The 14,047-nt window shown below is 43.4% G+C and overlaps 1 protein-coding gene across 1 annotated transcript in view; it reads right to left on the minus strand.

The window, feature by feature from the left end:
• Nucleotides 1-14,047, minus strand: part of PKHD1 (PKHD1 ciliary IPT domain containing fibrocystin/polyductin) — a 240,386-nt gene that overhangs the window by 196,720 nt on the left and 29,619 nt on the right. The window contains exons 27-32 of the mRNA XM_059469299.1: nucleotides 13,005-13,283; nucleotides 9,684-9,814; nucleotides 9,046-9,181; nucleotides 5,568-5,763; nucleotides 3,641-3,708; nucleotides 58-1,671 (exon numbers count right to left, since the gene is read on the minus strand). Coding sequence (XP_059325282.1) covers nucleotides 58-1,671; nucleotides 3,641-3,708; nucleotides 5,568-5,763; nucleotides 9,046-9,181; nucleotides 9,684-9,814; nucleotides 13,005-13,283 — 2,424 coding nt within the window. The remainder of the gene's footprint in view (nucleotides 1-57; nucleotides 1,672-3,640; nucleotides 3,709-5,567; nucleotides 5,764-9,045; nucleotides 9,182-9,683; nucleotides 9,815-13,004; nucleotides 13,284-14,047) is intronic.

Genomic DNA, 14,047 nt, shown 5'->3' on the forward strand with positions numbered 1-14,047 from the left:
CTGCAGTGCCTCACACAAAACCCTGTGGAGGAACTGCAGCAACCCTCCATGACTTACCCCAGTTGTGATGTGCAGCTGTCACTGCCAGATGAGAAGTGAACGTCAGGTTGGAGGAAGCCCATCCCCTGGGAATGTCCTGGCCCAGCACAGGGTACTCGCCCACAGGGAGCAGAGGAGCTGTGCACTGCAACGTGGAGCGACTGATGGTGATGTTGCTGCAAGGAAAATCTCCAATAAACACCTGGATAATGTCCATCTCTGTGACCTGTGATACTGTCAAAGTTAAAAGGAGACCCGAGGAAACAAGTGAAAGGAAAGCTGGGGTAAATTCCTCACTGTAACTTATTGTTCCAAGGTAGTAGGAGTGTCCATCTACTCTCAGACTCAGAGCCCTTGTGCCTTTCCCTGAAGGCACTGTGCACTGGATGAGCACACAGGTGATGTTGAGAATGAGGCAAGGGTGATGGTCTATGAGGACTGAAGTCATCCTCTTTCCCTTCAGAGCCAACCCAGCCAAGCTGAGCAGGCCTCCCCCATTGGTGCTGAAATCCCGTGGGTAAAACTGGTACACCCAAGGCAGGATGGTGAGAAGGCTGGATGTCCCTCTGAAACAAGCACGGCCGCTTTTCCTGCTGGCTATGGAAATGCTGTGCTCCCCTGGGGCCAGGCAGGCTGTCTGGCACGTGATGATGGTCTCGTTCCAAAAAGTCACCTTGCAGGCAGTGCTGTTGTCCATGTGTACCACAGGGCTGTCACCCTGCCATGCCAGCCTCTGTCCTTTGATTGTCACGTGGCTGGATGTCCCATTGGTCCTCCAGGTCACCAGATGTACCAGGGGTGTCCAGTGCTCCTGCAGGTGGAGTGTGCAGCCCCCAAGGCACACACCGTGGATCCCATTGACAATCACAGTGACACTGAGAGCCCGAGATGCCTCAGGTAGCCACTGAAGGTGCAAAGGGTGAGGCCCTGGAAGGACAACACAGCTGATGGAGTCATCATCAGACTTCTGGATCTCACAGGAGTAATTATCCTCCAGGCTGACCTGTACCAAATTCCTCCTGGATTTCAAAGCAACCCCAGATATAGTGAGCAACATCCCACCACAGATGGATCCTTGTGATGGGAATATGGAGGTTATCTGTGGAGTTATGGTGAGGGCCTGCTGCCTTGCTGTCACCTGAGCATATCCCAGCTGCCTCTGGATGACCTGGATGGGGAAAGTCCCAGGTTCCAGGCTGTTGAGTGGAAAAGAGCACTGATAAGACATTGCAGACTGGTTGCCCCGTAGAAACTGAAGTTGACATTCAGTGTGTCCAAGCTTAGCCACACATCCAGTGATGTTTATTCCCTCAATGCTCAAGAGCAGGCTGCCATCTCTGATTTCTGTTTCAACAGCAGTAACAAGGGGAGTCAAAGCTCTTTGGTAGTGGAAGGTGATGGTCCTATTTGCAAAGAGAGCTTGTTGAAATGACCCACTGCTGATGGTTACGTCTACTCTGACAGAGATGTCATGTGAATCTTCATTAGACAAATTAACAGCTGGAGGAGTCAGGCACCAAAGTGTCTCTTCTTCCAGGTGAGTAACTGTACAGGTTTGATTGTCCATTGACACACAAACCAGGGCAGGATTTTGGCTAAAACCCACCCCAGAGATTGTGAGCAGTGTTCCACCTAGGAGAAAAGCAAAATATGGAAGAGTATTACATGCAGAAGAGGAATTCATGATTATCTCTGAACCATCATTTTTAAGGTCCCTTCCAACACAAATCTTTTATGATAAAGCTGATAAGCATGACAGGCTGAAGGAAAGAAATAAAACCTTTTTTTTTTTGGACAAGACAGTTGGAGAAAATAGCAGCCATATATCAGGATAATCCTACATGGACAAGAGGCTAAGGTAACAAGTAGTCAGAGATCTTTGTGGCAGTAAGTGACTGTAGAAAGCCCCCACAGAAATGGAGAAAGCTGCTGTGAAAAACCTCTGAGAGTAAACAGAGGCTGAATTCTTCATGGAACGGGACCGTCCCTACAGGTAGGTGGGGAGGTAGTTTGTTCCCAATGCCCACAGGGAAGAAGAATGCGACTGGGAATATTCTCAAACTCAGGCAGTGCCAGATTTCATAGAATCTTCAAATGGATTGGGTTGTAAGGGGCCTTAAAGAGCACTTCCTTCCAACCCCCTACCATGGGCAGTGACAACTCCCACTATCCCAGGTTGTTCCAAATCCCATCCAACCTGGCCCTGGACACTTCCAGGGATCCAGGGGCAGCCACAGCTTCTCTGGGCCCCCTGTGCCAGGGCTGCACCAGCCACACTGGGAAGAGCCCTCCCAAAGGCTCTGTCCATGTTCCTTTTGTTTGTAGTACTGGAACTCCCGGTGTCCTGACTTGCTTCAACCTCTTTATCCATTAAGCCTATTCTCTTCCTTTTCCCATGATCTAGCTGAAAAAATAAGTTGGTTTATAATGAGTCTTATGATGAGGTTTCTTTTTACGTGGCCCCAAATCCTTAACCTAGATGTACACACAAGTGTTAGAGACAACAGAAGATTACAGGTAAGGGGGAAGGGACTGGTGCTTTTTGCAGGAAAGAGGTTTTAATTCAGCTTAAGCCATTCATAAAACCACAACCAAAGAGTTAATCAGTTCTTATTTAATTTTCAATTTGCCCTGAAATATAAAAAAGGCAAAACTTGTATTATTTTTTTTAGCATGGCTTAATCTTCAAAACTGATAGGATTTGCTCTCCAAGCTCTATCCACTCTCTCATCTTTCAAGGCTCGAGCACTACACAAACTATTGAACTAATCACATACCACAAAGCCTCTGAAATTGTGTCCTTAAATGTGTTGTGAGCCTGGGAGAGCAATCTGTGGAGGATCTGAGGTTGTAGCACAATAATTTCTCTGTCTTCTATAAAAGTATTTCTAAGGGCTCATATAAAATTCACTACAGGGATTCAACTCTCCTCCACCACCAGCCAAATGACAAAATAAATCAGCCACCCCAAATCTGCTTTTGAAGATTTAAAGTAAAACTTTTCTTTTTAATTCAGCAATGTTCTGCTCAGAAACACACTTAAATTATTTCCAATGTCTAAAAGCTTAGAACAGGATTAATAAATATTTCCCTTTTGATTAAAATTAACATTGAAAAAGGGCTTTTTTATTTTGTCTTTTCAACATAACAAAAATGAACATCCCTTTTGGGATCACTTCAAATTATTGTTTGCTTCAAACCACAATTGTACTCTGCTTTCCACCTAACTTTCACATGCAAAACCTTGAAAGATGGGGGCAAAACGACTGACAGAAACAGCACAGATGAGCCAGGTGTGGGCGTGCTGTGCTTTCCCAATGGGAACATGCAAGGATACAGGAGCAGACACTTGGGGAAATCAAATTCAAAGCACAGGGAGCCCTGAGCCAGCCAACCAGATGGAGGGATGCTCACTACAATCCCACATTTCCACACAGCTGCTGTCTGCCAATGGATGCCTGCACAATAAAGGGTCACAGATCCAAAACCCCCTCATTTAAACGGACGTGAAATGGGATGCACTTTCCATTCCTGCAGGAAAACTGTGCCCTTGATCCCTTTAACCTCCATAAGTGGCTGCAGATGTGCCAATGCTGTTTACCCAGAATGGAGCCACAACACGGCTGGATGCTGGAGATCTCAGAGAGGTACTGGATTAATGGCTCAACCCTGCAAAACACAACCAACACAGAAAGGGTTTGGGGCAGTTAGGGCTATTCTTTTAATTCTCTTTCCTGTTGTAGTGCTTTTCTTTCTTACAACTCCCAGAAAGCCAAGCACCCACCTGGCACATCTATTACCGCGACCTGTGTGGGTCGCAGTTGGTGAGAGAGAGACGGTGAATCTTGTATCTTGATCAGAAGGCTGAATTTATTAATATATGATATAATACATTATAGTTATACTAAAAAGAATATAGAGAGAGGTTTGCAGAGCAGCTAGCTAAGCTAAGAAGAGATAGAAAAGAACCCACAACAAAGTTGTGTCCAGGGACTCAGTCCCCTGGCTTGCACTGATGATTGGCCCTTAATTATAAACATAGAAAATGAGCCAATCAAGGTGAATCCTATTGCATTCCACAGCAGCTGATAATAATTGTTTACCTTCTCTTCGGGGGCCTCTGGCTCCCGAAGACACAGAAATATGAAAGAAAAGGATTTCTGTGGAGAAATGTCTGCGACACACATCCACTTTGTTTGATGTCACAGTGACAAGACCACTCAACACCCCAAATTTTTCTATGTGGTTTAGAATCACAGAATGGTTTGGGTTGGAAGGGACCTTAAAGATCAGCTCATTCCAGCCCTCCCCATCCCTGGGCAGGGACACATTTGAGCTACATCTATCACAAACACTCTCTTATCTATTGGCAACTGGTGGGCCAAATTCAGTCCAACTGAATTGCCCATCAAAGGAAGCAAAAATAAGGATTTTTTTTGGCAAGCAGATCCCACTGCAGCTATGCCCAACAGAAGTACATTGAAAAGGCATCACAGCTGCCATCTCTCCTCACACCATCCCACCAAAGAGTGGAGCAAACTGAACAAGAGGAAACCCAGACATGAGCTCCTGAAGCCCACCCAAATAAAGTTATAGCTCTATTTCTGTCCCATCTACATCTATTTTTCTTCATCACTCTGCTTTCAAAAACATCCCCTTCCCTAAAAAGACATGTGAGATAAGGGATCTTCCCAATCCTGCAATCCAGCCCACCAGAGCTCAGAGTCCTCTCCTGGGATGACCCATCCCCTTCCAATCTATCCCTGGAGATGAAGTGATGGTGCTGCTAACAGCATCCAGTACCAGGTGGGATGAATCCCTGTGTGCCATCCCACCAACCACAATTTTTCTCCTTCTGAGGTTCATTAACATTGCAAGCAGCTTAGGTTGGTTTGTGAGCAATAAAAACACTCATTTCTCCCCAATATTGTAATTTCAGGATCACTCCTGCCAGCTGCCATGGCTGAAGAACAAAACTGTGTTGTTTTTGAATATATTCCTATATCCCAATTTCAGGCCAGCTTTCCCCCACATTTTAATTCGTTTATATTACATTTATCTAGGCATGAACTTGAAGTGTCACCTTAGGAAATGGAAATATCATAATTTAAAAATTCTCCAAACAAAGCATTTTTGTATTGTTCAAACTACCTTTTGTTTTTCTCATGAAAAGTGTTTCTTTTCTTCTGCTGTTTTCCTACAGCAGGATTTATCTGCATTTGACCTGAATCTGCGAATACCTTTGATTGCCTGAATATGCATTTTTCATCAAATCAACTGTTTTTTGCTAAAATGTTTCTCTCCTGCCTCCTACTGATCCGAGGCAAGTTAATTGACTAGCATTAGCAGTTTGCTGACTCGGGCTCCACAGATAAATAAATGCCTTGATAATTATTCATAATTTCATACCACACTGCAGAATTCACCTTTAAGGTACAGAATTAGTGAAAAACTCAAACCTTCAGTTTCAGATTAACCCTAAAACACCAAATAAGGTGGAGAATGAAGCTTCTGAGCAAGATACACACCTGTTTGAAGTGACAGCAATGCCATTGATGAGGACAGAAATATTGTACCACCCTGCAGGCAGGGCTGGAAGTGTCACATTAACCCCATGCTCTGTCTGTGCCTGGATCTGTGGCCATAATTCACCAATTTGGACCTTGACATCTGAGCCCTGGTAGCTGGCAAACTGGGATATTCCAATGTGGAGCTCCTCACCTCCTGCAGAGAAAGGAAGGGAACTTTTTCAGTTTTTCTGGGAGTGGTTATTTCAGCACTTGTGGCCATTGCCTGAGGAAGAGCAGAGTCCCATCATGCCAGAGTAGGTCCAGCCATGCCCATCAGCCCAAACCCAAAATGTTGAAGACTACAGGGGTTCTGTATCCTACTGAATCTCTCCTGCATAAGGTCACCAGCTATAAGGGTTGTCTTGAGCCATCAGCACAGTGAACTTGGTTATGACCACCAATAACCACTCTCAACAACACTCAGGATATCATTCATGTCCCCCTACCATAAATATCTGTCCTATAAATATCTGAACCTGATAAAAACCAAATACAAGGTTTTTTGTAAAGCTCTGCAGCTCAGAGGTTCTGGGATTTATTTCGTTTTATCCCTGATAAACTATCTAGAGCCTCTTTATCAGAATTATGGAGCCATGTAATAGTAATAGCAGCCGTCCACAATAAAAAAAATTTCCTTGTGTACCTAAAATCAGATGTGCTTGTCATGGTTTAACCCCAGATGGCATCTCAGCCCCACACATCTGCTAACTCCCTCCCCTGCAGTGGGATGGGGGAGAGAATTGGAAGCATAAACGGGAGAAAACTTGTGGGTGGAGATAAAAACAGTTTGATACAAAGTTATAAAGTTATGTGTGCAAAGCAAAAGGAGGACTTCATTCTCTGCTTCCCATGGGCAGGCAGGGGTTCAGCCATCCCATCAGGGCTCCATCACATGGAATGGTCACTTGGGAAGACAAAACACCACTCTGTCTCCCTCTTCCTCCCTTGCTGGACATGAGCAACATGGTCTGGATAATCCCTTGGGTCTGTTGGGGTCAGCTGTCCTGGCTGTGCCCCTTCCCAAATCCATGTCCACTCCCAGCTCTTCACTGGTGGGGTGAGGAACAGAAAAATCCCTGACTCTGTGTAAGCCCTGCTCAACAATGACAACACATCTCTGTGTTATCCATACCATTTTCAGCATGAACCCAAAACACAGCCCCACACGAAAAAAAATTAACTCAATTCCAGGGAAAACCAGCTCTGCTCCAAAGCATCTTATTTTTAGTAATCATGACTCCCTCTCCAATTTAGCTGCTGTGTGTCAAACTGTGTTCAAATGATAGAGGATATTTTTCTTTATCAGTGCACAGTGCACTAACAGGAAAGGACAAAGCCAAGAGACAAGGGATTTTCATAACTTAAATTTCTTCTGAAATAGTTTAAAAAAATGAGGTGGTATCCATCAGTCCAAATAAAGGCATTTTCACTGATAGCTCTATCTGTGGTCAGTGAAAAGAGACTTTATGCCATGATTCATCCTATTGCAAGACGCAGAGAAGAGCTGTGGCAAATCCCACCACAGAACCATCTATTTATCTTCAATGACCATGCAAAACATCTAAGCACAGGGATGTGTTTAGGAGGTGAATCTCATCCTCCTCTCTCCTCTGAAAGGATGAAGGAGGGAGGAAGGAACAGAAGAGCCTGTACAAAAGATTCTTTCAACTACTTGCTCCTCTAAGCAGGTCTTGGAACTGGTACTTTTCAATTCTGCATTCACAAAGACTCAAATAAAGTTTGAAAGCCTGAGAAGTTGAATATGTTAATAACATGAACTCTTTGGACTCTTGGTCAATTGTCAGCTTAATCCCAGATGCCTGGAAGGCATCAGTGTAATTTATTTATTCTTTTTATTATATAGAAGGAAAATTATATTAAAAGAGGAAGCTGTGGAGGTTCTGAATAGCAGATTGAACTCAGCCCCACCACAGCTCATGAGACACTGTAACATTAAGGAATTCTTTGCACCTGAGATGCCCGCGGCTACAAAAACCTCCCCTTGGTGCTGTGGTATCTGAATAATATTCAGATGATAAAGGACGTTTTCTCTTATTTATGCATTCTGGAGTAATAGAAAATGACAAGGGCATTTGGGGAAAAATGAACAGAAATGCTGGGAGTGCACAAGGAATTTTGGCACTGGCAGTCACCTAACCCTGTAAATCCCCAACAAGTCGAACTGAATTTGGGAGCTATGGGTAGCTTTAAGGTGTTCACTGGAGAGGTTGCAAAAATAGAGAAAAAAGTCAGGTTATTATATTCTTGGATGAATAGGAATGAGATAGGTAAGAAAAAAGGAATATTTCCGTCTTACTCCCATCTCCTTCCCCACTGTCTCAGATACCAAATAACTGTTGTCAGTTTGCCATGCAGAAATGTGCTAAACTTTCCTAAAAGGCTTGTTTGTAAGTGGACATCATTCACTGTTTATGCTTTCTATCCCCTATACACAGCCAAAATCCTGGGGGGAAAAATGAGGGAAATGTGAAAAAAAAAAAAAAAAAAAAAAAAAAAAAAAAAAACCAAACAACTCCAAATAGAAACTTTCAAAAGACAGGAAATGGCAAACACTCTATGAGCTCTAATTAGGATTTTGTCCCCATGAATTCTGTGAGGTCTATGTTCATATTCTAAAGTAACACATCCCAAGGTCAAAAAGGAACAGTTTGGCTTGGAAATGGGAACTAAGATAAAGAAATGTTGCCTATTCCCTGCTTTCAATAACCCAAAATGCACATGATGCTCTTCATGGTCAACCCGTGGGGATTCTGGAGAAGGACACTCTCCACAGTTCATTTCTCCTGTCATGGATGAATCTGTTACTAAGAAATACAGAATCATGGAATACCCTGAGTTGGAAGGGGCCCACAAGGATCATCAAAGTTCAGCTGCCAACCTGCAAAGGACAGTCCTGAGAATCCCACCCTGTATCTGAGAGACTTGTACAAACATTGTTTGAGCTCTGGCAGCCTTGGGGCTGTGACCATTCCCTGGGGAGCTTGTTTAGTGCCCAGGCACCCTCTGGGTGAAAAACCATTTCCTCATACCCAGCCTAAACCTTTCCTGACACAGCTTCATGCCATTCCATTGGTTCCCTTCACTGCATGAATAGATGGGATTGTTTCAGAGCAGAGTTAGAGAAACCTGACCCAAAAGCAGGACTACACTGAACCTGACATCCTATGGACATCATCCATACCATGGGGCAAGCAACTCATTACTTCATGTATACTAGTGAAAAACCAATAAAAAACCAACCACAACTGACCAGGACTAGCAAGAAATACAGGAACTAAAATTTAAAAGAAAACAAACAAGATTAGATCAAATTGTTGAATCAAACTGTACAGATTTATAAATTCCCTCTGCCCCACCACCATCAGCACTAACAACCCTTCTCCAGAAGATGCCCCACACACATCTGCATTTTCACCTGCTATGCCACTTCTGTTCCTGCTCAGGGATACAAGTGCAGGGTTTAAGGAAGGATCATACTGGAACAAGTTGGCTACTGTCATTGACTTGTACCCAAAAATCAGTGTCACATGGACAGCAGCATCCTCTGCCCCCTAGGAAGAGAGAGAAAGAAAATGTCATAGATAAGAATGAACCAATTTTTTTTAAAAAATGTTATTTCCTATGTTTCTGATTCTCCCATATGTAAGTCAGGCACATGGCACTGATGAAACTTTCACATACACCAGATTCTGCTTAAATATTTACAGTTAAGTTGACTTTAAAGAGCATCTATGGAGATTTAGAAACCTTAAAACAATCCCAGACTGTGCAGATTTGGATTTGCTATATCCATACAAATACATTAAACTAGTAAATAAAATCCCAGACTAACTATGCCGTTTTTAATTTGCAATATTCTTATTAAATTGAGGAGCTTGCAGTTTTCATAAATCTCCTATTAATCTGCTTTTAACTAAGCTGTCTAATCTGTAGAGTCCACAGACAAGACTTGGCTGAAGGGTTACTCTTTGCCCTTTCCTAGTGTAGCTCAGGCCAGGAAAACAGAGAAAGTCACATTGGCCTCTGACTGTTCCCCAAAGTGTGGTTTCTTACCCGAGAAGGAACTTTACATTGAATTCTTGTTGAATTTCTGCCCTCCTCCAAAATTGGGCAAGGCTGGGACCCAAACAAAACAGCATTTACCCCTTCCAGATTGGTCCCCCTGAGAGTCACTCTGAGTCCTCCTAAAACAAACAATTATTCCATGATATTCAATACGTAGGATATTTTAATATACAAAGAATTCTTTGTTTTTAGATGACTACAAAAGTCTCTCAGCTGAGCTGATGATGATCTGTTCCACCTTGCTGTGCCTGGCTCCCTCTCTTGCACCAGAGATCCTTCTTGCCATACTTGAATTCTTTGAATTTGAATTATTTGAATCCTCCACAACACAGGATGACTGAGTTGTTTTTTTTTTTCTGGGTTTATTTTTTAATGACATACTTATTTAAACCAGCAAGCCCTGGCCTGTGATCTCCCCCTTAGCCAGATCCCCAGCCCAAGAACGAAATAAGGAAGGAAGGAAGGAAGAAGCACTAAGAATGGAAAATGAGCTTAACGCAGCAGGTGCTCTCGCAGTTCAAACAGCTGCCAAGCTCCCCGCTGTCAGAAAAGCCTGTAGCATGTGTCTAGGAAACTTGGGATAGAAAGGGGACTTGGCAGGGCTGGAGACTCGGATTTGTGAGGGGAGTCACGGAGGGATTCGTTCCGAGGAGCACCGAGCAAGCTCAGCTCTCCTCCGTGCCAGACCGAGCCGCTCCAATCCCAGGCAGGATCGCGCCCAACACAAGTCAGCCTTGTGCTTGATCTTTCTTCAGCATCCATTTCCAAAGAGCCAAGGCGCCTCTTTGCTTTTCCAAGTGACTAGAGGGCTCAGGGATGTTTCAAAGAGAAGCAGGAAAGAGAACAGGAGTGGGCATTAATGGCAATTCTAAGCTGGAGTTTGTGCTTTGATGCGATTCAGAGAAACTTTAAAAAAAAAAAGGAAATGTTGCTTGAAACTTAGAGCTTTTTCTCGAGTTGTCAGCACTGCAGAGTTTTTAAGATTGTGGCTGAACAGACTGCTCAGACAGGCACTAATTAATGCAGCGTTTATTTGTATTTATTAGCATGGCTATATCGTAAACCTACTGAGCTTTTATCCCTCTTTTCACATGTGATGTAAGCAATCCTCTACATTAAAGTAATTATATATTAATGACAAATTCCCTTGCACACTTTCCTGAAATTACCTATGCCTGCTAATTCTTTAAACCACCAGAGAATTATAGAAGTTTAGTCTTGATTTCCTGTGGCTGGCAGCAAATCCAGGCCAACGAGAGCAATCAGATACATTAACAGCAAGCTCCTGCTATTCAGTGGAATGTGAGAGTATCTTTAGAAAGGCATTCCATGCTTCTGGAGTTAGGTCATGGGGATCTCCCAGCATGGCACCACTGAGACCAGGGATATTTTGACCAGAGGGAGCTGAAGCAGCAAAATACAAGGTGTTTCCCATCCTGTAATATTAAATTTGCAGAGTCAGAAAGAGCAAGAAGTGAAAACTGAAGCCACTTGCAAATGCAAGGGTTGTCAGATAAGGAGCTTCAGATTTAGAGTTCAGAATCCACCAGTGTTGTGTAAAGACTGATGCAGTTAAGTTTTGATATCTACATTATATCTATATGCAGTGAAATACTGCCTGCGTGCACTTTACAATGAGATTGAAGAGAGGTATTTGAAATGGGAGAAATTAAAAACACAGATGGAAGCTGTAATTCTTTCCAATTATAAGCATTCCAGGCACATGTAATGTAAGATAGCATTATTCTTGCTTTCTTTTTAATGAGTGACAGATCACTGTAATTGGGAGTGGATTTGCCAGCAAAGGAAAGGAGAAGCAAGGCTCAAGCACTTAAATTTGCCATTGCTGGGTTGTTTGGAGGTGTTTGGGTTTTCTATGAATTAAAAGTGATTCTTAGTGTGTCATGACCCCCTCAATAAGGAAAAAAAACCGCAATAAAAGAGTTAGAGCAGTTTTCTTCCCATGCAACCAAAAAAAAAAAAAAGAAAAAACCAAACAACCCAAAAAAATCAACAGCTGAAAAAATAATACAAACAACCCCCTCCTTCCCCCCCCCAAAAAAAACCCTCAAATCAAAAGCACAGTAAAAGGTGGCCATAACTTCTAGTTCAGGAATTCTGTGTTATCCCAAGTCCATCCCATGCTTGTCCATGGATATTTTTACAGACCACCATTTCTTTTGTCTGGCTGCTCCAATGTGGGCAGGCATGGCCCAGTCAGATCATGATTACTGAAAATAAGCCACGTGTCTGAGCTGCACTGAGGCCAGTGCTGCTCTCAGTAGTGATTGCCACCATGATCCCAAAAATAAAATGAGATTTACACAGAAATGACTGGGTAATTTTACTGTCAGAGTAGACTTGGTTCATGCTGTTTCTGCTGCATTCCTTGCTGCTTGAAAACAAAGGATAATCTGAGACTGTCCTTCACTGCACAGCCCAGGTGTATCAAGAGTGTTTGCCACATATCTCATTGGTTGAGGAGACTCTTTCCTCTCAAAAAAAAAAAAAAATTCCAGCTCTTCTCTTTAGGTATGGAATTAATCACCCTATTTCCTGTTCTATTTCAAGGAGAGGAGGTATAATGGGAAGGGAAGGAGATTCACTTTAGCTTTAGCTCCTCTTAAGTTTCTTAGCTTTGTACCTAAGTACCTAAACCTTTGTACCTAACTCACCTAAACACAGGTGAGTTTTCCATTTTATTCCTCAGAACATGAATTTGCTTCAATGGGGCAGGGATTAACCAGAGTTCAGCCATTCCAAGGTTATAGAATCAGAGGATAATTTAGTTTGAAAAAACACTCTAAAATCAATAAGTCCAGTCAGTAACCCAGCACTGCCAGGCCCACCAGTAACCCATGTCCCCAAGTGCCAGATCCACACATCTTCCAAATCCCTCTAGGGATGGTGACTCCACCAATGCCCTGGGCAACCTGTTCCAGGGGTTGGAAACCATTTCTGTGAAGATGTTTTCCCTAATACCCACTTAATATTAGGCCAGATTAATTAAAATACTACATAGCTACATGTCAAATGGATATGGGAAGATGAGTGTGAAGCACTAATGATTTGCTGAAATGAATATATGTGCACTTGAAGATATAATTCCCAAACAAAACTACTCAGGAAACTGGTTACCTGCACAAAGAGAATCTGTCAGTCTTTAGGTAATTTTTTACTGTACTTTGGGTACACACAGCCATAAAACTTCTTCATCAGGTGAAAATCTTGGCAGTGAAGGTAAAGAACCAAAAGATGCCGTGCCAAGGAAGAAGCAGGAAGCAGCTCCCTTGAGGGGTTCATACCTACCAATCTCTGAAGTTGAAGGAGGCTCAACAGCTCCCAGTGTTGGCTGCACTGTGAGGAAGATCCCTTGTCCTGTGGTGGCACCAAGAGCAAAGCCATGAGGTGCCACCAGCAGTGTCACAGGGTAGGTCCCGACCGGCAGCCTTGGCACCTTGCAAACCACGTGGGTTTGATTCAGAGATGAGATGTGGCAGCTCCTCCTGTCCACCTCCACCTGCAGGGCCAGCTGCTCCTCACCAAAACCAGCTCCCCTGAGAACCACTGTGGCCTGGGACCCCTCACCTGAAGGAATATAATTATCAAGGTGACTCATGAATTTTGGGCTACCAATGCCCAGAATTCAAATTCAAATTCAGCCAACAGTTAAAAGTTTCTAACAGCTTCAACAGGATATCCTAAAAGCTACACCATTGGTGGTATCTCACTGTTCCACATAACAGCAATTCATGCCCGTCCCTGTCCAGCTGTTATATTTTTCCTTAAATTTTTGTTAAAAATAACTTGAGCCAAGAGCTGGTTTTGCTTGAGGCATCAAATCTGCCATTGTTTCTCTCCCTTTATGCCTCTACCATAGAATCACAGAGTAGTTAAGGTTGAAAAAGACCTCTGAGATCCCCTCTGTGTTTGCCACTAAACTGTGCCTCCAAATGCCACAACCACAAACCCTCTGAACTTTTCCAGGGGTGGTGATTCTACCCTTGCCCTGAGCAGCCTGTTCCAGAGCCTGACAACCCATTCAATGAGGAAATTTTTCCTGATAACTATTCTAAACTTCTCCTGACGCACATTAAGGCCATTTCCTATCATCCTATTTCTTCATCCCTGGAAGAAGAGACCAAGCCCTACCTGGCTGCACCCTCCTATCAGGGAGTTGTGGAGAGTGAGAAGATCACCCTGAATTTCCTTTTTTCCAGACTGAGCCCCTCCAGACCTGTGCCCCAGACCCTTCCCAGCTCCACTGCCCTTCTCAGTTCAAACTAGTACACTCAGCATGTCTGGAACTGGAGCTGATCAAAAGTGACCCATAAAGTGCAGTTTCCATAAAA

This window comes from Ammospiza nelsoni, chromosome 3, assembly GCF_027579445.1.
Source record: "Ammospiza nelsoni isolate bAmmNel1 chromosome 3, bAmmNel1.pri, whole genome shotgun sequence".
NCBI classification, from domain to species: domain Eukaryota; kingdom Metazoa; phylum Chordata; class Aves; order Passeriformes; family Passerellidae; genus Ammospiza; species Ammospiza nelsoni.